The 23,181-nt window shown below is 39.7% G+C and overlaps 1 protein-coding gene across 2 annotated transcripts in view; it reads left to right on the top strand.

Moving 5' to 3' along the window:
• Window positions 1-234: 234 nt before the first annotated feature.
• egflam (EGF-like, fibronectin type III and laminin G domains) overlaps window positions 235-23,181 on the top strand; it is a 33,431-nt gene continuing 10,484 nt past the window's right edge. Inside the window, exons 1-11 of one of the 2 annotated variants that reach the window (XM_074637813.1) lie at window positions 235-788; window positions 8,299-8,408; window positions 9,844-9,930; window positions 11,844-11,870; window positions 12,088-12,205; window positions 12,313-12,448; window positions 17,081-17,247; window positions 19,738-19,803; window positions 20,882-20,994; window positions 21,080-21,330; window positions 22,901-23,088. In XM_074637813.1, the coding sequence (XP_074493914.1) occupies window positions 683-788; window positions 8,299-8,408; window positions 9,844-9,930; window positions 11,844-11,870; window positions 12,088-12,205; window positions 12,313-12,448; window positions 17,081-17,247; window positions 19,738-19,803; window positions 20,882-20,994; window positions 21,080-21,330; window positions 22,901-23,088 (1,369 nt within the window). In that variant the 5' untranslated portion in view covers window positions 235-682. The remainder of the gene's footprint in view (window positions 789-8,298; window positions 8,409-9,843; window positions 9,931-11,843; window positions 11,871-12,087; window positions 12,206-12,312; window positions 12,449-17,080; window positions 17,248-19,737; window positions 19,804-20,881; window positions 20,995-21,079; window positions 21,331-22,900; window positions 23,089-23,181) is intronic. The other variant, XM_074637814.1, reaches the window with a different exon arrangement.

The raw sequence follows: 23,181 nt of genomic DNA on the forward strand, positions 1-23,181 counted from the left end.
TTTTGTGGTTAATTTAGCAGTAACAGTTTGTCATAATCCGCCCTGGCTTCATGTTTTTTCCTTTGTTTTATTCATATCATTCATGTTTCCTGTTTCATTTTGTTACTCACACACAGTATACAGTGTCTGTTGAGCGGCTCCTCTTGTGCTTCTGCGTCAAGACGTGCTCTCCATCTGTGTGTCCAGTGCGCGTCGGTGGATTAGAGGCTCGTTATCCTCTTAGAGCTCTAAATGGCTCCACGTTCCTGCACTCCTCTCTCCATCTCATCTGCTGTCTGAGACGCGCACCGGAGGAGCGTCACACGAGAGCGAGATTCATGCGTAAAAGGAACGATGATCGTGTCCACCATTCAGTTGTTTTAGTCTTTGCGCATTACGCGCGAATTGTCGGGACGATACATCAATCTCCATGTCCATGTCCATCGTCAGTGTCCGTCTGTCTGTCCGGTAATGTGTCCAACCCACTGATCTTTTGCAGACTGTAATCTCATCAGTGTCAAACCGGAGCTGCCCTTTCCTCTCTCTCGGGTACTTTCTGGCGTTTGCGCCCAAATCTGGATAAAAGAAACGATTTTTTATCAGAGAAAAACTTTTATTCGTTACATTTACAGTTACAGGCGCGTTTGAATGTTGCGATAAAATGAACATTTGACTGTTTTAAACTTCCGAGCCAGAAGAAGACATGGAGTCTACATGTAAAGAAAGGAGTCTTTTATACTTACTTCTGTTTGCAATATGCACAGCCAGCGTTTGCTTTTGTGCAAGAAGATCAAATGCTCGGAGATCTGGTGAGTTTATACCTGACCTTTTTTTTTTTTTACCACATTTGACAATAATAATAACAATAATGACTTTATATTGAAACATTGTGGATGAGGGCAGCATTAGTGTGGGCTCATCTTTCTATTTGTTTGATTACACCAGCAGCATCATAAAGCCAGCTTTAAACTTTGTCACGTCACATTTGAATTATTACATGAAACATGAATATTTTAGCATTCATTCACAACAATCTAAATGACCATTTGAAACTTTTAAAGACCTTTAAATTCTAGTTTGATGGCAATAAAGGCTGGAAAACATGAACTTTGGTCGTTGGAAAACACACCATCATCATATAATCTCCATTATTTTTCTCAGACAGCATATAAATGATTATTCTACAATCACTTAGACTATAAAAAAGGTCCCCACCCCTCCTTCTCTCTCTGTAAGGTGCTTTTTAGTCACTGAGCAGCAGCACAAACCATTGTTTGTGTTGATAAAAAACTGTCCACATGTTTTATGAATTTTACACAATCGCAAAGAAAGAAAGACAGAAGAGGAAATATTCATCTTCAGACCATCAGCAAACTTGCCAAAGTGTGCAGAAAATCCCTGGATGTTGATTTCGTCATCTCCACAGTGTCTCTACCTTTCTTTGATATTCTGTCACCCTGAACGCTTTCTCCATCCCAGTTTCTTCCCCTTTCCTCCTCTTTCCCATCACTTCCTTTTTGTCTCGCTGTCAGTCTCTCTGACTGTCTGTCGTATTTCTCCCTCACTCTTTCGGACCCACAGGCTATAGCAGGCTGACTATTACATCTGTCTGTCAGCACAGAAAAACTCACCACAGTTGGGACTGCCATACAGAGGACGGCTGTAGTTCTGTCTTCATGACTTCCAGTGACATTTGTACTTGTTTTTTTGTTTTTTCATTCTGAGGGGTTGGGGGGATGTCAACAGGGCTCGATGTCCAGATGAATCACATCAGCCTTAACACAACAAAGCTGGTAGTACAGGAAAGAGTTAAGACTGAATGACGTCTCTCCCCAAGGTGGTCTTACTTTTTCAGCATTTTGACAGCTTTCTCCCCAGTTAGAGTAAGCTGTTGAATTATTTATAGAATCCTTCTTTATTTCTTACACTTACTGCAATATAGACCTATTGACTTGTTATGGAAATTGTGCATTTTAAATGAAATCCTTTCTATTATGTCACTCAGTACAGACAATATTGTTTGGTGAAAGACAATGCAAATATAACCAATATAAGAAACAGGAGATGACATTTCACAGTTTATCCCTTCATATTCAGTGTCTTATATCACTCCCTAAGCCATGCTGAAGGGCAGCACAGCAGCATGTGTCTCAGTGGTCATCCACTTTGGGATGACTCAGACCTGGAAAGAGCAGCGCTTCTACACGACTGACTCTGAAAGTGGAGATATCGAATCAGAGGAGCAGGTGGTTTGCTCTGAAAGAGGACGGTCTGATTATTGTTGATCAAGTGAGAGCAAGTATTATGAGAGCGCCTTTTTGATTTTTGGCCCGAGTGGTGTAAAAGTGTCCGGGGTATTGAAATTCCAGCATAAATGAAGCTTAAAGCAGCAGTGGGTAGAATTGGAGCAAATATGATTAAAAAAGTATTTTTTTTATAAAAGGGTCACTATATCCTGACAGTAGTGCGTGAGACAGGTCATCTGGAAAAAATCATGTGCCTCTGTGTCCTCTGGTGCTCCTAATGGCATCTGCAAGACTTCACAGACCGGAGTAAAAGAACCAATCAGAGCAAAGCTGGAGACAGCCGTCCAGCTGCCGTCTATGAATCACTCGCAAACTCCGATCAAACGGTCAAACTAGGCAGCGCTGATCAAATATGAATCAATATTCTGTTACTGTAATGCCTATTTCTCACCTCAAATGTTTTCAGAATCATCTTGTAGTGTACTGGTTAGCTGTAAAATGAGAAGGTTTGTGACCCGGCAGCCATGTTAATACCAGTTGAGGAAATACCAAGCACCGCCTACCAGCCGGAGCACAGCCGATAGGAACGCTCTCTCTCTGAAATGACCTGTGATTGGTCAAAGTCTCTCGTCACGGGATGGATTTTTTAAAGCCTGAAAACAGAGCCATGATGAGGTACAGAAGTCTAGTTTTCTCTCAGAACACTTGAATTACAATATGCTGAAAGGTTATTATGGAATATTCGCCCAATCATGCCAAAAACATTCTGCCCACTGCAGGTTTAATGCCTGAAACAGCTTGAAAGATCTTATGGACACGGCATAACACATGAAAAAAGGCTCCATATTTACATGTTTCAAACTGACAAACACCCTAGGAATGAGAACGGGCTGGACTGTTCAGGCTGGGCTGTTCATATACATCAGTCTACATGGCAGCCAATAATTAATAAGAAATTGCTGTAGAGAAATGTCATAAATATGTTTGAGGTAACGTCTCCATTACATGGTTTGTCCACCAGAAAGGACTGACTGACTGAGCTGATCTTGGTTGCAAAATCAGCCAATATGTAATTAATGGATTTTTTTAAATCTCAAATATTGAAATTTTGATATCGGTATTAGCCTAAAAAATCTAGTATTAGTCGAGTAATTATTTTTTTACGATATTTCAAACTTGTTTTATACCACGGCCCTGTAGTGGTTGTGTCTAGAAAGTAACCTACAACTGCGAAATCTAGCAAAAACTCAAGACTCGCTGCCAAACGACCTATTCTAACCATAACCATTCAAGGTCAATGCCTAACCTTAATCATCTCTCGAGTTTCCCAACTTCTGATGTCTGCTCCGCCCTGATTAGTTTCACCCGTCCCTCGTCAGCCCTGCTCTCAGTAGACCTCCTGCTCACCTGTTCTCCCCATTAGTCAGTCACCATTTATACTAGCCCAGTTCCTTTGTTCCTTGTCAGTTCCTGCTACCTGTTTACCCGTTAGCTGCCTGCCTGTGGACTCACTGCCTGTAGTTGGCTTGTCCTCCTCTGTGTTTGGGTCCTTCCCCTGCTTCCTGCCTGCTTTCCTAACTGTGACAGATTTAGAGTCATGAGTCATTTCAAAGGAGACATCACAGAACTGTGAAGTGGGCGATCATGGCATTTTGCTAATTGTGTTGGCCTATGTGTGTTCATTGATATGTTCTGCAAAAGATGCAGCAGCTGTTGCTTAATTCTTAAAATTGCATGAAAGTGTGCCGTTTCCTGGCCTCCTGTGGCCTTTTTTTGACCAGTGGTCTCAAACGTACATTACAGAAGTTTGCACCTGGCCTGACCTTGGAAATCTGGCCTCACCTGTCTCATGTAGCCTATGTATGAAGTGAAGTTTCAAGGTCTTAACGCACAAGTGGAGGACACTCAGCCACAGTACTAATGGCAGCTGATGTCGCAACTGTATCCAGTAAAAAAAAGGTTGAGCTGTTGATGTACTGATGGGTCTTTTTTCTGACCCTCACTCATGGTCACAAGCTCTTGATGGTGAGTATCGCTGAGACACCATAGACTGTATATAAGACGTGGACATTGTCACCGTGACATCACCCATTGGTTTGTCGACTGCTGTTTTGCAGCCTCCAGTTCAGCATTTTGGCTGTTGACATCTTGGTTTTTGGCTGTCACCATCTTGTTTTTTTGCAACCAGAAGTGACACGAGAGAGTGGAGCTAAGTACAACCAAACGCTAAATAAGACATTTTTAGGCGACCACAAAAGTTACAGTTAACTTTCATGAAATGAAAACACTCTGTGAAAGGGTTAAAGTTGTAAGACAAAAACACGGACAACTCTTAGACCTGTCAATCACAACGCCCTAAATCATACCCTGCTTTATGGTCTATTAGACTCTAGATTGGATCATAATAAAACTAAATGAACGTCATGCTGTATTGAAGAAGACTTTTAACTAGCGCCTGCGACCACAAACTCATGTTTACAATGTTTACTGAGCTAATAAATCAAGTGAGAAGTAGGGCCATTTTCTCATAGACTTCTACACAATCAGACTTCTTTTTGCAACCAGAGGAGTCGCCCCCTGCTGGTTGTTAGAAAGAATGCAAGTTTAAGGCACTTCCTCATTGGCTTCAGTTCTCAGACCCAGAGGTAGCCCACTGTGAGACACCAGCTTTGGATGCACTCAATACTTCTGAATGGCAATTTACCAATTGATTTGGAAGGTTGTTATCACAATATCTTAACATCACACTTGAAGACAAATCCTTCTTTTTCCAGTTCTTAAAAAAAATCTTAATTTCGTCTGCCTGAGGAGACACAGGATCAATACAGAATCCACTCTTACCTGCCATAAAAAATCCACCAGTTTCAGGGCTGTATGTCAAGATTTTCAGGATTCATATTTTTCACTCTCGTCCCTCTCTGAGTAATACATTTTTTACCCAGACCTACCTTATACATTAAACACCAACTGTATGTTGATGGACATACAAATTGTGATTTAAGAAGTCCCCTCTCTATCTGCTCTAATTCTGAGAGTTCAGCTCGCCTGTACCTTCGCCCAGCCGCACCCCTGGGGAGATATGGATGATCGGAGAATTCAGCTGACATATTGAATTACCCGCTCGGATGGAGGAGAAGGGTTCAAAATAAGCAGAAGAGATGTCGAGAGGATTCAGGACAGGAGAGAGGTCGGCATAGGATGTAGAAGAAGGGAGTCACAAGGAATAAAGAGATAAAAAAGGAAAGTGGAAAAGAGCAGCGTTGTAGCTACATGAGATTTCAATTTACAGAGGTCGGTCCTGCTATATTAACCTTTTGTTTAATCCCCATGTCGATGTATACCAGAGAATTCTGTCCTTTGCCACTCAGACCAGATCCGGCCATATGAGAATCTATTCTTAAATCACACATAAATAAAGGCTTAAATAAAATCCATTTATAATACATATTGTTATGCAGCATTAAGGAGCTTCTTCATGGTCTTGAGGTAGCAATCCTCTACCCTTTGCAAACGTTATGACATAAAGTGCATGACTATTGGGCTATAAGGGTCCTTGTGTGCTCATTTTTACTCCAGTAAAGCCAGGTCATGAATATACAGTAGGGGTATTGATGATCTTTACCTCCAGAGCTCTCTCTTTCTTCTATAAGAGGCTTTTCAGGCCGTAGTTGGACACTGGAGGTGCAATCACAATCTCTTGAAGTGTCACAGAAGCACCCAGGATTTAATAACTCAGAGCATGAAAATAATGACATTTGAAGTCAGTCAGTTGATATTAGAGGCCAGCTCATCTTGCTACAGGTTATGCTATTTTAAATGGTGGTTAAATGGTCACTTTTCACCCTTCAAATAGACTCTAAGGTGAAGGTTAAGTTGTGTTCATATTATCATTGGCTATTTGGAAAGATATTGCAAACACACTTGCTTTTGTTCAAACCTCATGGAACTATTGACAAAGCATTTATATATAATCGGCAGGCAATTTTCCTCCTTGCTTATTCTGAAAACAACTCAAATTAGTTTTCAATATTTTATATAAAAAAATCTTCACAAGAATGAAGTTGTAGGATTGAAGTTGTAAAGGTGTGTTCAAAAATTATTTTTATCTTTACCTCCATTAAAAATAGAGAAAAAAAAACAACGCTGCTCACCTGGTATCAGACTTAGCTGAGGTGTTGGAGCTATAAACTATCAAACCTAATGAAAAAGCACCCGCACACTCAAATCAATGCAAACATATTTTCAATAACTTCTGTGAATGTAGCAGTTCAAAAGGTTGAAGGAACATCACTTGATTAGTCTTAATGCAGAGCATTGTGTCAATCAGTTGAACTTGTCTTGCTAAACAATGCAACACATCCACTCCAGGAGTATTGGAACCACTGGGTCATGAGGAAGAGGATTTCAATATGAGTGTTTTGCTATGAATTAACTATAATACATGCTCTATGTTTGATGATGTTTCCATAGCATTTATCTCTATTGTTGCATATTCAATCTTGTTTTATATATTGTGTGTGTTGTATATTCAATGTTCTTTGTGTTTATTGACTGTCTCAGGTACTGGCTGTGGTTGAATAGTCAAAAAATTACGTCCCAATATCTTTTCCTAACTACTTTCAAAATAGAAACACACCAATGTACAATTAAACAGCGACGGTGGATGTTATTGATGGCCGAATGGTAAGTCGCTTTAAATGTTGCTGCCGCAAGGAATTGTGGAACGGCATTTTCTGCTTTCCTTTCGTAAGTGTATCCTATGCTGAAGGAGATAATAAAGGAAGCATTGAAGCAACTTTCCTTAGCATTTAGAGAATTCAGCCAGCTCTCATCATGGCTGCTACTTAGATACTTCTGATTCATTTTATTTTGTTTGGAACCTTCCTAAGCAAAAAAGACTATTCGACCGCAGCCGAATGTCTCAGGACTACAATTCTCTTGATATTTAGCCACACAAGTTCAACTGATTGACATAATTGCATCTGTATTAAAGTTAATAAGTGATGTTCCTTGAACCATTTGTGCTGCTGCATTCACTTGCTACTTATTTTCCATTGACACTTTTTTTTTGCCGGATGTCAGCGTTTGAATCCGCTGCACAAGGCACCCTTTTGCGGCGAATGGAGACGCACCGGGCTGTCCATTAACTACAATGTAAACCCATCCATGGCAGCAGTAAACACTCTGGGAAAGTGCTGTGGTGATGAATTATAAAGAGCGAAAGAGACACACCAGGTGGGAGGGAGGGAGGTGGATGGGTCCAACAAACACAAGACTTTCATCCACGAGGCCGTTGTTTGTGTCCGGTGTGTTACGTTTCACTTTCTCTTTACAAGCAGCTGTTTGTTTGTGTCCCGTGTTCACAACATTAAGTCTCATTTTCACTGTACAAATGTAGTAATTTTAAGCTCAACCATGTAGTTTTTTCCTGAACCTATCTAGGTGATTTTGTTTAATTCACAACATTAAGCATGTGACTACTGCGACCAAAAAGTGACTCCAAAGGGGTCTGACAAAGCATATTATGTATATGACGAGTTGGGATGAGAACGTGTTGGACATTTTTGCTCAGTTTTGGGTTCTACCACCACCTATGGGAAATATCTGGCTTCACTGTGCTCACCAGCTATAGTCGCTAACTTTGTCAGTCTGCTGTTTGGTGCTAAAAAATGAGAGTAGTGAGAGTGAACAAAAGTTGCGGGCCAGAAAACCGAAACAGAGCTAAAAGACGCTAAAACACTGCAGAGTAGGGTGGTAGTTCTCTGTGGGTTCGTCGTCATCACGAGCCACACTTTTCACTTTTGAGCCACTGTTAATATAAAAATATCAATTAGAACAGCTTTATTCAGTTAAATTAGGCTTACATGTTATGCTGATCTAAAGATTGTAAGATGCTGAGGTGCTAAAGAATCTCTATATTGTACATATTGGTTACAAGCTGCCATGTCTCTGGTTTAATAATCCATCACAGCTAATAATTCAAACAGTTTATAGCTGCCTATAGTCACAGTCTCACGGTGTTTTCTGTTCCCCTCACTGATTATGTCTCTCTGTGTGTGTTTCTATAAACCAGATCGTCTGAGTCCTCCATTAGACATCCAGCTGGAGACAGTCAACTGCACCGCCTTTAGTGTACGATGGAAGATGCCCCGGCGACATGTTAGCACCATCACTGGATACAAGGTATTCACAGAATGTGACTTGTACATGAAATAATCACACAGATTTAGCAATAACGTTATGTATTTTCATTTCAATTTGTGATGAGAAAATATTTAGGATAAAATCAGTTCTCAGTCACCAACAGGATCTTTTCATGACATACAATATGAAGCTCATGGGTTACATCTTATATTTTCCATTTCTTCCATTATGTTACATATTGTTCATGATAATCTTATGGTGAGATGCTCCATACAGTTTATATCAGGCTTTCCCAGCAGCTGTCTCTGTGTGATGCTTTCTTGCTCGGTAGCACCCACAAATTTAATGTAAATCTGAGGCAACACCAGCCATATGGACACAGGAAAACAGTTCAAAACCAAGAGAAAAAGAAAACATTTGGCTTTACAAACAGCAGAATAAAAAACGCCCCTACATTTTCCTTTTCCAAAATGCATCAAAAGGTTTTCAACCCGGTGAACATAAAAAAACAACTTTGTCGCAAATCATATTTCCTCTCTTTTTTTCCTGTACAAATGTCCTCTGCAAGCTGTTGATGTGGTTGGCCTCCACCTTTTTTTTTTGCTTTTAAAGTGCCTGTCAAATCCACTGTCCAGCAAGACGGCCTTGAGGCTAGATTGATATTTCTAAATTTCTGGTGTTTTGATGGAACCCCTTCACTGCCGAATTTATGCTTTTTAAGGGGCAATATAGCTCTGAAGGATGTGGTCACAAATCTTTATGTTAGTGTCTTGTCAATAGAGAAAAGGCACTCTAGATGTTGTGTACTTGTTGTTGCATAAAGTGGACTGAACACTGAATGGAAAAAGAAGTCTTACTTTTCTTTTTTTACTCATAACATAACGTTTAAGTACTCATACTTTGTGTTTGTCTTCTTGTATGTTTAATTTATTAAATATTTTTTGAATGAGATATAATGCCTTACGAGAACTAAGTTTCCTTCCTTCCTTCCTTCCTTCCTTCCTTCTTTCCTTCCTTCCTCTCTTGTGTTTGTTTTGAGTCAACCATTATCAAAGTGTGGATCAGTATGACTGTTTGTGTGTGCTCTGCTTTTGACCATATGTCTGCCCTAAGAGGATTAGTCAGCTTCCTAGCTTCCCCACGACTCACAGATAAACATGTGCGTTCATTTGGCCAATCTCTTTGGAAGTTCATAAGTAATCTTGCTTCCTTGTAGTATTTCCTCCCAATTACAGTATGCTGTGTTTACATTGTCACAGCCATGACCTGATAATAGATGAGCTGAAAGGTTAAACAAATATATGGTTCTTTAATCCAACACAGGAAACATGAGATTTATGAATGCCTGCCCAAACCAACACTGTCAAAATAGGTTTGATTTTTAATGAAACACCAAGAATCTGAGACTTTTTATGGTAAATATTTGTTTGTATGTGTCTTTCTCTTTGACTGTGTGTGTGTGTGTGTGTTTCAGGTCTTCTACACAGAGATGAGGAATGGCCTTCCAATGGGTACAGCATCTTTAATGGAGGTGCCTCTCAGCTTGGACATGCTGACCACTGTGAGTACACTGACTTTCAACTGGGCTGTTTCATTGTAGAAATCAGTGGTGAACATGCTTCGACTATTTCCATTATAATAATCACCACCCAATTTTGATCTGTCTCTAACTTCCAATGTTGACAATGTGGGAAATCTCAGCTGTGGTAGTCAACAAAATCTTTGCAGTGCTGCTTTATCAGAAAAAAAAACATGCCTTAAAAGCATTACCCTGAAAAAAAGAAAACAAAAACAAACATCAACAAAATATTAAGATATGGCTGGCAATTTTCTACATTTTTCATGGTCAACAAATCCCATACAAAGACCAAAACTAACTACGGGTTATGTGTGAAAGCAACCTTAGCAACCTGTTTCGCTAGCAACAGGAGTGAATAGAGAGAAGAAAAAAAAGCATAACAAACCATATAATTGATGACGATTTTCTCCATTAGTTGTTCATATATCACGTCTAGTTAACAATACAAGCCAAAGTTCTACCAAAGTTTAGTATCACTTTAACTGTGATTAGAGGTTACTGGAGACCCAGAACTTTATCCAGCGATATCTCTGTCAATATTACTGCAAATGAAAAAAAGAAATGCACCGATGCATCATGAAGGCAAGGGGGTGAAGTTTGACCCTGAAGTAACCATGCTTTTTTCAGGTTAAAAGCTTTTAAAAAGTATCCTTAAAAATGTCTGTGATCTTCTGACATCTGACCTTGGAAATCATCAGAGTCATGAAATCAGTTTTCTGCAACTTTTAGGAATATGGCTGCCACGGCCATCAGGGGCCAAATTTGCAGCGCCCCGATATCTATATCATTTCATAACATATAAACCTTCTGTGCCAAATGTGTTGCTTTTATCGCAAAATGCATAATTGTATGAATATTTCAGTTTAGCTGCCCTACTAAACAGTGAATTGATCCTATCAAGGATTGTCTGTGTACAGTCAAAGCCTGATGCATTGTATTCCTTTGTTCCATTGTTGTCCAAAAACTATTAAACACATCTATGAGTCACATAATTGCACTGAGTAACATGTTGCTTCATTATGGTGAACATGGGCACTGTAGGCGCTTTAAAGTTGATCCCGTATGCACCATCCTGCTGACTTAATACTAGAGCACCAAATGTGTATTAATTCGCGCCTAAAAATAGTCCTGTACAAATGCCCTATTTATTTCTGTTTTAATAATGTATGTTAAAAACTACAGTGCCCGGTTGTTTTAGGAAATAATTTATGTTTTTTATGTTTTTTTTTTTTTTTTGCTTTATGTTTTAGTAATTTTATAATGGAGGAAAATGTTGATATTCCCAACGGCCTCATCTTTTTCCTCTGTCATTATGCCTTTACATTTCCTGCATTATTTTACCTGCCTAATAGCTTGCTAAATTGTTTCGCAGAGTGCAAAAATTGTGACTTCTGTTGTTCCTAAAGTAGTGTTATTATTGTAAGGATGGCCTCTGAGCAAGATGAGCGGCGTTACCACGGATTTGCACTCGGGAGCTCGAGTTACCACAGTCTTGAAAAGGGAGGAGTGAGCGGAGGGGATATCATTTGGTTGCATCTGCAACCACACCACTAGATGCCGCCAAATCCATACTGTCCCTTTAAGATTTATATCTTGAACAAATGGACTCGGGAGAGACTGTTGCGTTTGATCTTTTCATGGGATTTGTAGACAATAAGAAACATATAACATCTGGAACCTTTAATATTTGGTGTCAATGACCATTAAATCCATCATCATCACATCTCACAAGATTTTAGAAAATCCTTTCTCACTTTCTATAAAAAATGTAAAACTACATTAACTAACAGTATGCTGACTGTTAGTATATTTTGGATCTGCACTTAAAGTTATGATGTCTGTGCCGTGATACATTCAAACATTTATGGATAACTCTGCTCTTATTTTCTCAAAAGGGGCAATTTGACGGACAAGCAAGCTTTGTGAGTATCATGTCACTGCCTTCGTAGCACTCTTGCCATTTATAGTTCTTTAATTTCCACTCAGAAATAATCCCTAATCAGCAATTTAGTCTTCTTCCACAATCTTTCCTTCTTTTTCTTATTGCTTCCTGTCTTTTCTCTCCATTTTCTCTCTCTCTAACCATCCTTGCTGACATGCTCTTGCTTATTTTTCCATATCTGTCTATATCTCTTCTAGGATGTGGACATCGGTAACCTTAAGGTGAACAGTAAGTACAGAGTCACCGTTGGAGCATATGGCTGGGCGGGGGAGGGCAGACCCAGCATGCCCAGAGACATCGGCACTGCTTCACATGGTAAGAATATGTGAGTAGTGGGAACACATTTTACAGCTGATGCTTTGATTTCTACCGTGGTATTGTTAATATCTTCCACTGAATTAAATTTCCCACTGTGCCATTAGACATGTGCATGCCCCCGTCGCCCCCCACTCAGCCTGTTGTCATGGCTGTATCTGACACGGAGCTGGCGTTGTCATGGCAGCAAGGAGAGAGCGAGGGAAGCGCACCTGTCCTTCACTTCCTGGTGGCTTACATCAGGTCAGTCCCAAGAAAACGTTTAATTAAGCTTCACGTTTATGAAACGGGCCTTTTGCGACCTTACAGCTGTTGATACTCAGACACACATTTCCAGGTATTTACATTTGCACACAGGACACATGCATATGAACACCATCAACCCATACAGACACTAACCAGGTGAAGAGCAGCCTGAAGTGGCCATGTCATAGTCGGAAGAACAGGCCTGAGTGAAAAGCCTTGTTTCATCACAAAGGGAAAAGGCTGACTGGTTTTATCTTCCTGTTCATTCTCTTAATTAATAAGCCGTCTATCTTGGACAAGGAGGACAATTCAGACAGCTTTTTCCCAGAACACTGCTCCCACGTATCTTTTATAACCACACAGATCACTTGATGGGTCAATTATTATACGTTTGTTGTGGGGCCAAGCATTTATGAAGCACAAATTATAGTCAACATGCCAAGGTTTCTAAAGATACCACTTTGAAAAAACAAAAACAAGCAGTTTGAGTTTCAGATGTAATGGTGCACCCATTTAAATAATGGTAAGTACGTTTGAGATTCTGGGAAATACACTTATTCGCTTTCTTGCAGAGTTAGATGAGAAACAACTAGTTAGCGTAGCTTGGCATAAAGACTGGAAGCAGGGGGAAACAGCTGGCCTTGCTCTATTTGAAGATTCGGAAAATCGCCTACCAGCACCTCAAAGCTCACTAATTAACACCTTGTACCTTGTTTGTTTAATCTGCACACAAACTGAAATATAAAAACAAGAAGTTGTGATTTCATGGTGAGTTATGTACGGGAACTATATTTTGACCAGATGCAGTGACTTCTGAGGGTTTTGTCATCACAGTGAGGTTGCCATGCAACTGACGAGGACTCCCAGTAAAACCAAAAACTTGTTGCTTTTCAGAACTTTTTACACATTTCTTTTGGTTTTTCAAAGGCTTGGTACATGGCATACATAGGTTATTGTTTCCAGGGTGCCGGATCACATGACACGTGTTTTATATTATGGTGGCAGACTCCAGTAAATGAATAAAATAAACAAATAAATGAATAAATCCAGAGGCCTGTACTATAAAGCGAGTACAACATACCCAGGGTACCTTCTCGTTATCTGGCTTAACTAACCCTAACAATCGCGATCCCGCGGTCCTATGACCGGTAAATCAACCCAGGGTTTCTCAATCTGGCTACATTCATATAAAGGGGTGGTGTTCGCAGCATATGACCAATCACAAACATGGACAAGTCTCCTGTCAGCAGAGCGGCACATTTTACAAACAAAATGAAAACTATAGCCTAATATTTGACAAATACAAAGAAGTTAAACTTATAATCCAGACTTAAAGTAACACTGTTTAAACTGCCAAATGCAGGAAGCATGGCAGTCAAAAGAAAATTAATATATTTATTAATATGTTGCATGTGGAATAGTTACTTTCGCTACCCTTCTTTCAACTGCGTCCCTGACGCTGGCGGTGTGAAACAGACTTGGGAGCAAATAAAAATAAATTTAAGAACATAATTCAAAGCGGTAAGCAGGCTTACTTTCATATCTTATAATTACCCATAGAATACATAAAAGTACCTTAATGCATACCGTCTGTGGGACTGTAAATGCACGACTCTAACGTATTTAGTAATTTATTTTTTATTTGCTCCCAAGTCCGTTTTCACACAGTCTGCGATTTTTTTTCTTTCTGCATTTGGCAGTTTGAACTGTGTTGCTTTTAGCCTCAATTATGACTTTAACTTCTTCGTATTTGTGTAATATTGTTTTAGGATCCGCACACTGAGCTTTGATTGGTCAGTAGGAGGCGGTGCTTTTATACGAGTTGATCTCTTATCTCGAACATAACCTGCAACGGAGCAGGTTAGGTGCGCAGCATCAGTTACCATGGCGATCCACCCCGGTAGCAAGTGAATCACTGTCGTAGGACTGAAAACCCAGGGTTAACCCTGAATGTTACCTCGCTAACCCCAAATCCTGCTTTGTAGTACAGGCGTCTGAGGGAAAACAACAACAAAGGGAAAACATGTCATATATCATGAGTCATACTGCAGGATCACACCGTCAGAGAAGAGACTGAAATCTATTTAGACCTATCTTCCGTTTTAATGTAATCCCAGATCCGGTCCCAGGGAGACACCCTTTTATCCTGATCCCCACTTACTGTACTGAGCATACATTCGCTTCCACCATTACACTAACCCACTCTTTCAGTTCTGATGCTTTTATTTATTTCCAGTATCTTAAAATAACTCAACAGACTGTTTCTAAACCAGCAATGATAACAGAACATGCACACATGGGTATGTTTAGTATTTGAGACTGGTCCCCTATTAAACATGACTTTTGACTTAATGAATTTCTGAACCAAACCAACTACTTAAAATTTCTAATACAAACCTGTTGCTTTTATATTTTGGTTTGGGTATGTATCTAACAAACTAGATACAACTTGATCATTTGTGAGCTTTCGAGGTGCCAGTAGGTGTGTTTTTGAACCTGTGGAGTGAGCCAGGCTCGCTGTTTGATGAGCACATACGAGAGTGGTATCGATCTTCTCATCTAACTCCCAGCAAGAAAGAAAATAAAGTGTATTTTCCAAAATGTTGAACTGTTTTGTTCCAGTTTGAACATGTACATCATTATGTATAAACATAATGAATAGAACTGGGATAAGTAGACGCAGAATATGAATTTGACTTTTCAACCATCAAAACCATTACAATGGAAGTTTAAAGGGAATACTGGAATTCAACAGGAGAAGCCTTTACAACATAAAAACATGATTTTATACTGTTCTTTCCAAACATTTATTTGTTTGCATTAATGAGTGTATAAAGCTGCACAGTCAGCCTCGGCCTTTGCTGGTCTGCTTAATCTAAACATTTGTGTTTTGACATGAAGATCCAAACCGATATCACGCCAAAGCGTGTAATAGACCCGCCTCTTCCTTCCGAAGGACATGCGGGTCTATTACACGCTTTGCCATGAAACTGGGCTGGAGGATCAGTTGGGACTCGAGAAACAAGGAATTTCATTGTCTGTCTAGTATTGTCCAGCTTCCCACGCACATAAACAGTAAATGCACGCATACACACACACACACACACACACACACACACAGACACATATAAAGGACCTCTCATGTCTAGACGAGTCCTCAGTCTACAATGTCAAGGAGGTCCGAATTCATTTGCCCGGAGTCCTCTGATGATTTGCCAGACACAAATAAAAAAATGTCAGATAGAATTTTAAAATGCCCCCATAAGAATTGTTTAAAAGAAAATAAGAAAAAAAAGTTGTAAAGATATAAAAGGAAACGGAACAATAGTGTTGCCCTTCGTGGTGCAGAGTTAACACCCTGACACTGAGCAAAGAGAGGGGGACAAAGAGAAAGAGACGGAGGCAGAGAAACTGTCGCTTACTGTGACAGAGCAGACATGAAGCAGTGTCTGTTTTTGCATGCAGGGGCATTTTCCACACAAAAGGGCCATCTCAGAGGCAAATACTTCTCCTCTTACATCAAAAGAGGGCCTTGCTGAAGAGAGACATTGATTGGTGGTGAAGATTCAGCAGATAGCTGTGGCTCCAGGCGAACAGATTCAGCACACAAATATGGAAGCTGGAGATGATAGCCAGAAAAAAATAAAGTTCATGAGTTCATTATCTTGTTTTTTGTTCAACTTTCCAAAACAACAGTATGATTAAAGCAGAACATAATGCTTTAAGACTTAAAGGGCCTCAAATATAGTTATTAAAAAACATCTAAATCAATCGCTCGTTTTGTTTTGTTCTGTATTTTTGTGACTTTGAGTTATTCGGAGCTCTGTAGTAATAACTGCACTTTTTGCAATCGCTTGTAAACATGTTCAGGGACATACAATGGCAGCAGGAACACAATCAAGAAAAAGATCACATCTGAATTGTTAAACATCCCTCACAAAAACATATCATCATCATCCCCAAAGCAATTTCTTTGAAGATGTTTTGAGAATGATTCTTTTGGGGAGGTTTGTCAAGTATTTAATACTCTTATCAACATAGGAGTGAGCAAATATGCTTGCTTTATACAAATGTATGTATATATTTATTATTGGAAATCAGTTAACAACACAAAATAATGACAAATATTGTCTAGAAACCCTCAAAGGTACTGCATTTAGCATAAAGAAATATGCTCAAATCACAACATGGCAAACTGAAGCCCAACAGGCAACAACAGCTGTCAGTGTGTCAGTGTGCTGACTTGACTATGACTTGCCCCAAACTGCATGTGATTATCATAAAGTGGGCATGTCTGTAAAGGGGAGACTCGTGGGTACCCATAGAACCCATTTTCATTCACATCTCTTGAGGTCAGAGGTCAAGGGACCCCTTTGAAAATGGCCATGCCAGTTTTTCCTCACCAAAATTTAGCACAAGTTTGGAGCGTTGGATAAAGTAGTGGTGTTAAAACGAATTTGCGTTAACGCATTATTATCGCGTTAACTTTGACAGCCCTAAAATAAATAAATAAATAAAAAGAATCCCTTAAAGACCACTAAACTAAAGACCACATGTTTTGTGCGATGTAATTTCAATATCAGAAAACAAAAGCTAAATAATATATTTTGTCTGTCTTGTCATTCAAAGGCCAGAAATGGACACGGAGTGGACGTATATCCGTGAGCCCATTGAGACCAACTCCATGGTTTTGAAGGGGTTAGTGCCGGAAACAGAGTACCAGTTTATCGTCAGGGCGGCCAACGTGCACGGAGTCAGCCCACCCAGCGTTATCAACAACTCCGTGCGCACTCTCGGTAAGGCTGAATGTCGATCTCTGAGCCAACGTGCCGTGATGTGACAACCAGCAAAGCTCAGTCTCAGCTCCCCCGTTAGTCTGGTTTCAACCACATTTCAAAACAAAGTCAGTTTCAGTTTGGTTTCAACAATACACCCACACAGAATTAAACAGACTATGCTTATCTTCTTACATCACCAAAGTTATCCTCACAATATAACATTCATAATGTTCAACCACTCTGTATACATCCCAACGTTACTGTGGAGACAGAAGCAATGATTCTATTTCAAATTCTTTCAATTACAGTAGAGACATCGTTTATAGAGGACAACAACAAGTAAAGATGACCATTAGAACTTCATTCTGTTCTGCATCCTTTCCTCTCCTACCAGATCTTAGTCTGCCTTTCTAAATGAAACATAATTTAGCCATTATTAAAGTTTCATCACATGTAATTCCACAATGGTATATTCAGAAATATTGCCTTTTTGGATATGTTTTCTTTCCAAATTTCTTAAAATTTTGAATATTTTCTCTGTTTTGTTGGTCTTTGGGAGGCTCTTTGAATCATCATTATGGAATAAATTAAATGTATTCTCTTGATTGTGACACAGAAACACAAACACAGCTTGCCTCTGTGAGCTTGAATGTAGGACAGCACCTGGCAGTGTGTCAGTGGAGCTTTGATGATGGAGATGTAGAGCAACAGATTAATTTACTGTATTATTTTTGATGTAGTCGCCTGCTGGTGGTGGTGGTGGTGGAGGGGGATGGTCAGGACTGATTGATATTAAAACACACACACATTCACACAGGTGTGTACTACACATACACACACATACATGCGCATGTAATAGCAATGTCTTAATGGATCGAGGACATGCAACGAATTCACCTATGTGCATTAATGTTATACTCGTGTGTGAGTGGATGCATAAAAGGCTTTAGGAGTACGTCTATATATGACTTTTAAAATCAAACAGACACAATCACATTATCCCGACTTTTATTCTGTGACCTACAGAGCACACTGCTGACTCTAGAGAGCCATGTTGGCAGACGGCTTCTGCTTCACACGCTATGTTAGCTGTCAACTGTTGTAAACTGCTCTGATTGAATTAAGTGCTTTAAGTCCTGCAAGACTGCTCGGAGACAGAGAGGCAGAGCTTAGAAAGACGGACAGGAAGAGAGGTAATGTTAGAAAGACTTTGCTGAGAATAATGTCAATGAAAGTTACATGAAACAAGACATAATGAGCCAGTTGGACAGACACAGACAGACAGACAGACAGACAGACAGAGACGAAGAGATAGAGAAGCGTGGTTTCTTAGCAGGGGGATAAAAGCGGGTTACGTTTCGAGTCTCATCAGACAGGATTAAGGACGGGAAGCCAGACCCCTTCTCTGCCCATTTACACCCTTGATGGATGCACAAACACACACACACACACACACACACACACACACACACACACACACACACACACACACACACGCACGCATACACACACACACACCGCTGCTTGAGTGAACAGCAGGGGTGGGCTTGACTGACTGACATACTTTTCTTGTCGCTCTCTCTGTGTGTGTTCTGTGTGTGTGTGTGTGTGTGTGTGTAGCGGTTGGTTGGACACAGGTTGGTATGGACGGAGGGGGGATTGTTACACAACAGAGGATTAGTTTGCTGAGGGCTTTTTTGGGCATCCCCCCCCTCCCTGTATGCCAGCCCTCGGTATTGAGGATTTAAGGTTATTAGGCTCTGCTAATCAGCACTTTAATTCCTGGCATCCATTAAGAATTAATAGTCAAGTTTCAATGAGATCTTTGATCTGCTTGCAATGTTGTATAAGTTGTCTTATATCAAACCACAACTACAAAACATATTTCAATTCCATAACGTGCCTTACAGCATGGTACACTTGCAGTATTTGATAGTATAGATGGGGTGGGGGAGCACGGAGACAAGAGGGAGGGGATGTTGTTATGTAAGCTACAGTAAGATTAAGCTTTGTCAAGGTAGAGTGGATGGCAGGGGAGGTGTCACATTGAATATGCTACTCTATCTTTTTCCATCTTTTGGTACTTTATTTTGTAGAAGTTTTTTGTATTTTTGTAAACGATTTTTTTCTTTTTTTGTGAGAGCATTTGATTTAGGGATATAAAAAGAATTTCAACTAATATAATGTAACATTTTTTTTTTTTTAAATCTTTACCAACCCTACCTTTAAGACTCATAATTCTTTATTTCTGTACAGTTAAACATATAACATACATAGAGTCAAATGTAAATGTTACATATTATATTCTATCATCATCACACATTTATGCAAGGTCTTAGTGGTCCTTCTGAATGTATGTTTGAATGAAGGAAGGAATGAAAACAGGCAAGTTGTATTCAACTAACTATTTATATTAGAACAAAACTACTAACTGATTAATTAAGGAGGTTTATTGGGAGGAATATTATTATATATTCACTGTCTGGCTTTGTCTTTGTACATTATGAGCTGCCGTTCGGTATCGAGGAGACGTGTTTGAGTACGTGGTGCAGCAGCCTGAGTACAGGCTAACAGGTAGAGCCAGAAGCTCTTACTACTTTTGACCTTCATCAGTGAAATGTTGTCACATTCAGCCCATGATCATTCATCAAACTGGTCATAACCACTGAGGACTGAGGCATCATTCTTCAGTCTCTTCATCTGTGCAACTTTCATATGAATTAGACGTCATTGTTGTTTGTTGTTAGGGCACATTTTCATTGTCGTCATTTTCCTGTTATTTTACGGTAAAACATATTATAAAACATTTGCTATGAATTATAAAATTGTGCTGTATCATTATAGCATATTTTGTCCATTACTCCCACCCATATTAGCTTTGGGCCAATACAACTCTGATATGATTCAGACACACAGCAAAGACTTCATTATTTTTTTTAAGTTGAAGCACTTACTGAAAGTTAGACTGATAAGTTTAAATGTCTAGATTTATTAGGAGGTCTTGCTACTGTTCATATTCTGAATGCTTTTAAGATCAATTACTTGAAATGTAGGTTATAAATACTGTCAAGTCCAAATGCAATGTGAATAAAATCACCCTCTGTTTAAAAGGTATGTCCATGGTATTAACATTTAATAACATTGCATATTTCCCCGCTGTGGGACTATTAATGGGTTATCTCATCTTATATCATCTGGCCCCAAAACTTTGAGAACCCCTGTAGTAGATAATTTGGCTGGTGATCCTGTTGAGTTTGGTGCAGTAAACCACCTGTGTCAGAGGCCACTCTTCCTATTGTACAAAAGCAGCCACTTACATGTTATACCATCAAAAATAAGAATGATTATATAGCTTTATAGATCGTTCTACTGTGTGTGTAGAATAGATGTTATAAGATAGGAGCTTAAGTGTCCCCATTACAGGTGTTTCAAGCAGCCAGTGTAAGCAGCTTTTTGGTCCACACATCATTGGAAATTTCATGCTATAAAGTAAATTTGGATTTTACAGAACATTTGCATCTGCTGACTTGTGTTTCATTATTCAACCAACTTTGTTTAACCATTCAACCACTCCACTGCTATCATCATGTATCTTTTTACAATTGAACCTTTAAAAGCATGTCATAAACATCTTTCTTGACATTCTGAACAGGTGCGTCAGATGTTGGTAGTGGTGATATCGGGAGTTACATCACAGATTCAAGGAGCAAAGATGAAGACGGCTTCGACATCGATGACTCTGATTATGACATCTTTATTGAAGAGGTGGGTTATTACGCACCACAGCTGGACAGGAATACTTCAACATTTTAGGCACATTTAATCTTGTAAATCATCTTCTTCTTCCTAGTTGAAACCGTTCCCAGGTATAAGTCAGGACAACAGGAAGTCCCAGCTCCGTTCACGACCTGATCCGCCATCTGGTCGGAATGTTGTTTACCGTATGAACACCATCGCTCCTCCCAACGCTACTGATGCCCCTCCAGCTTCCTCCACTCCAGCTTCCTCCACCACCTCATCCATCTTCCCAGATTTCACAGATTTGATTTTCTCAACCACCTCAGAGCCCACTACAACTACTGCCTCACCCACCACTACCAGGTAAGATGTACTTCTATTTACCTTCATATCTGGTTTACTGAAGAAATCTGTTTTAGATTGATAAGATGTCACTGCTGTTTATCAGCAACTAGGGGAGGTATGGCCTCTCTTTTAAAGGGACTCTATGTAAGATCTAGAAATTGCTTGTTAACAGTGACACCTGAGGCCGCTAAGTCAACGACAGTCAGCGTCCTGTTAGTCCTGTTAGCGGACTCTATTTCTAACCGAACGTTAGCTATGGTTGTACACTTGTTAGTCCTTTGGCGGAGCTAAAGAGAGTAAAGGCACTTGCAAGCGCGCATGATGTCACATCCCAGAAAGTCGGGAAAGGTTTCATTTTTTAGGTTAGGTTACATCCTGTTCACACAATGGCAATAAAAACTGATTAAAAAACGTTTATACATGTAGAGCATGGGAGCAGAGGTATCAAGAAGGTTTCTTTTATCTCAACAAAATCCCGATTGTTATTGCGGTTCCTCTTGCTCTTTGATTCCTAGATTTCTTTCTCTCTCGGCTTTCTCCTTTTTCCTTTCTCCTAAAAGCCACCTGCAATTTATCTTTTCATGCTCCACCACTTAATTTTTTGATAATAGATGGAGACTGGAGCAGTGAAATGTCACATCAATTCAAACTGTCATTGTGGCTGCGATGTACAGCATATCATTAACTGCAGCAAATAGGGCGGCCTTCCTACCGCTGGACTGTGGTGAACATTTTGTCTTTTACTGTTTGATTCTAACTCTAAAATGCAGATGGAAGAAAAGTATTAAACCTGAGGACAGAACTGATACTAGGCCTGCCACGATAATTAAGTTATCGACTTATCATACGATATATGAACATAACCTCGACCATTTTTGCTGACCTTGATATTGCCTGTTGTGTTTACATGCATGTTACCAACATTTTAGCCAACATGATGCCAGAATAGACAGCAGCGTTTCCCCTACCATTATAAGACTTGGGTATTGAGCAGACATTGCTCATTTTTGTTAACAGAGCCTGAGAGTCCATTTTATTTATTGTTTTGTTTGTGTTGTTTTATTTTTGTTTTATTTATTTAGGATATTGTAATATTTGTTTTTCCCACATTTCAATTCCAATGTCTGAATATTCTTAAGAATTAAAAGTTCATTGCTCTTTGAAAGGGTTTACTTGCATTATTATGCATTATTTTATCATTATATCAGTGGCATAAAATGGTCTTAAAATGACAATAATATTGTTTATCGCAATTATTTCTGGGACAATATATCGTCTAACAAAATGGTTATTGTGACAAGACAGGCCTAACAGATATATACAAAATTGCATTTAAAAGTTCAATTCAATTCAATTTATTTTAATATAGCGTCAAATCATAACAGACGTTATCTCAAGAAAGACGCATTTCATATAGAGCAGGTCGTGACCGTACTCTGTTATGAGTCCCAACAAGAGATAAGCATGCATTCTAAAAAGTGAAAGTGAAAAAAGTGAAAACAAAAATTGAAACATAGTTGTCAGCTAAACCACTGACTATGGACTCACTGCACATCTTCATCGTTCTTCCTCTTCTGATCCACCTTAGCATCACGTTGCCCACCACCACTGCCCCCCCAACCATGTCCCCCTGGAAAGGCGAGGCACCTCGTGTGTACGACCTGACCTGCGATGACACCGTGTGCCCCCCCGACAGCTTCTGTCTCAGCGACTACGACGGTGGAGGCTCACGCTGCCACTGTAACCTCGGACGCAGAGGGGACACTTGCTCTGAGGGTAAGCCACATGTAGTTAAAATGTGGCAATGGGACAGTTCTTTTTAACGTTTGTCCCTCCAAACTTAAATTTACCATGATTTCTTTATCCCTT

The sequence above is a fragment of the Sebastes fasciatus genome, chromosome 6 (genome assembly GCF_043250625.1).
Source record: "Sebastes fasciatus isolate fSebFas1 chromosome 6, fSebFas1.pri, whole genome shotgun sequence".
NCBI classification, from domain to species: Eukaryota; Metazoa; Chordata; class Actinopteri; order Perciformes; family Sebastidae; genus Sebastes; species Sebastes fasciatus.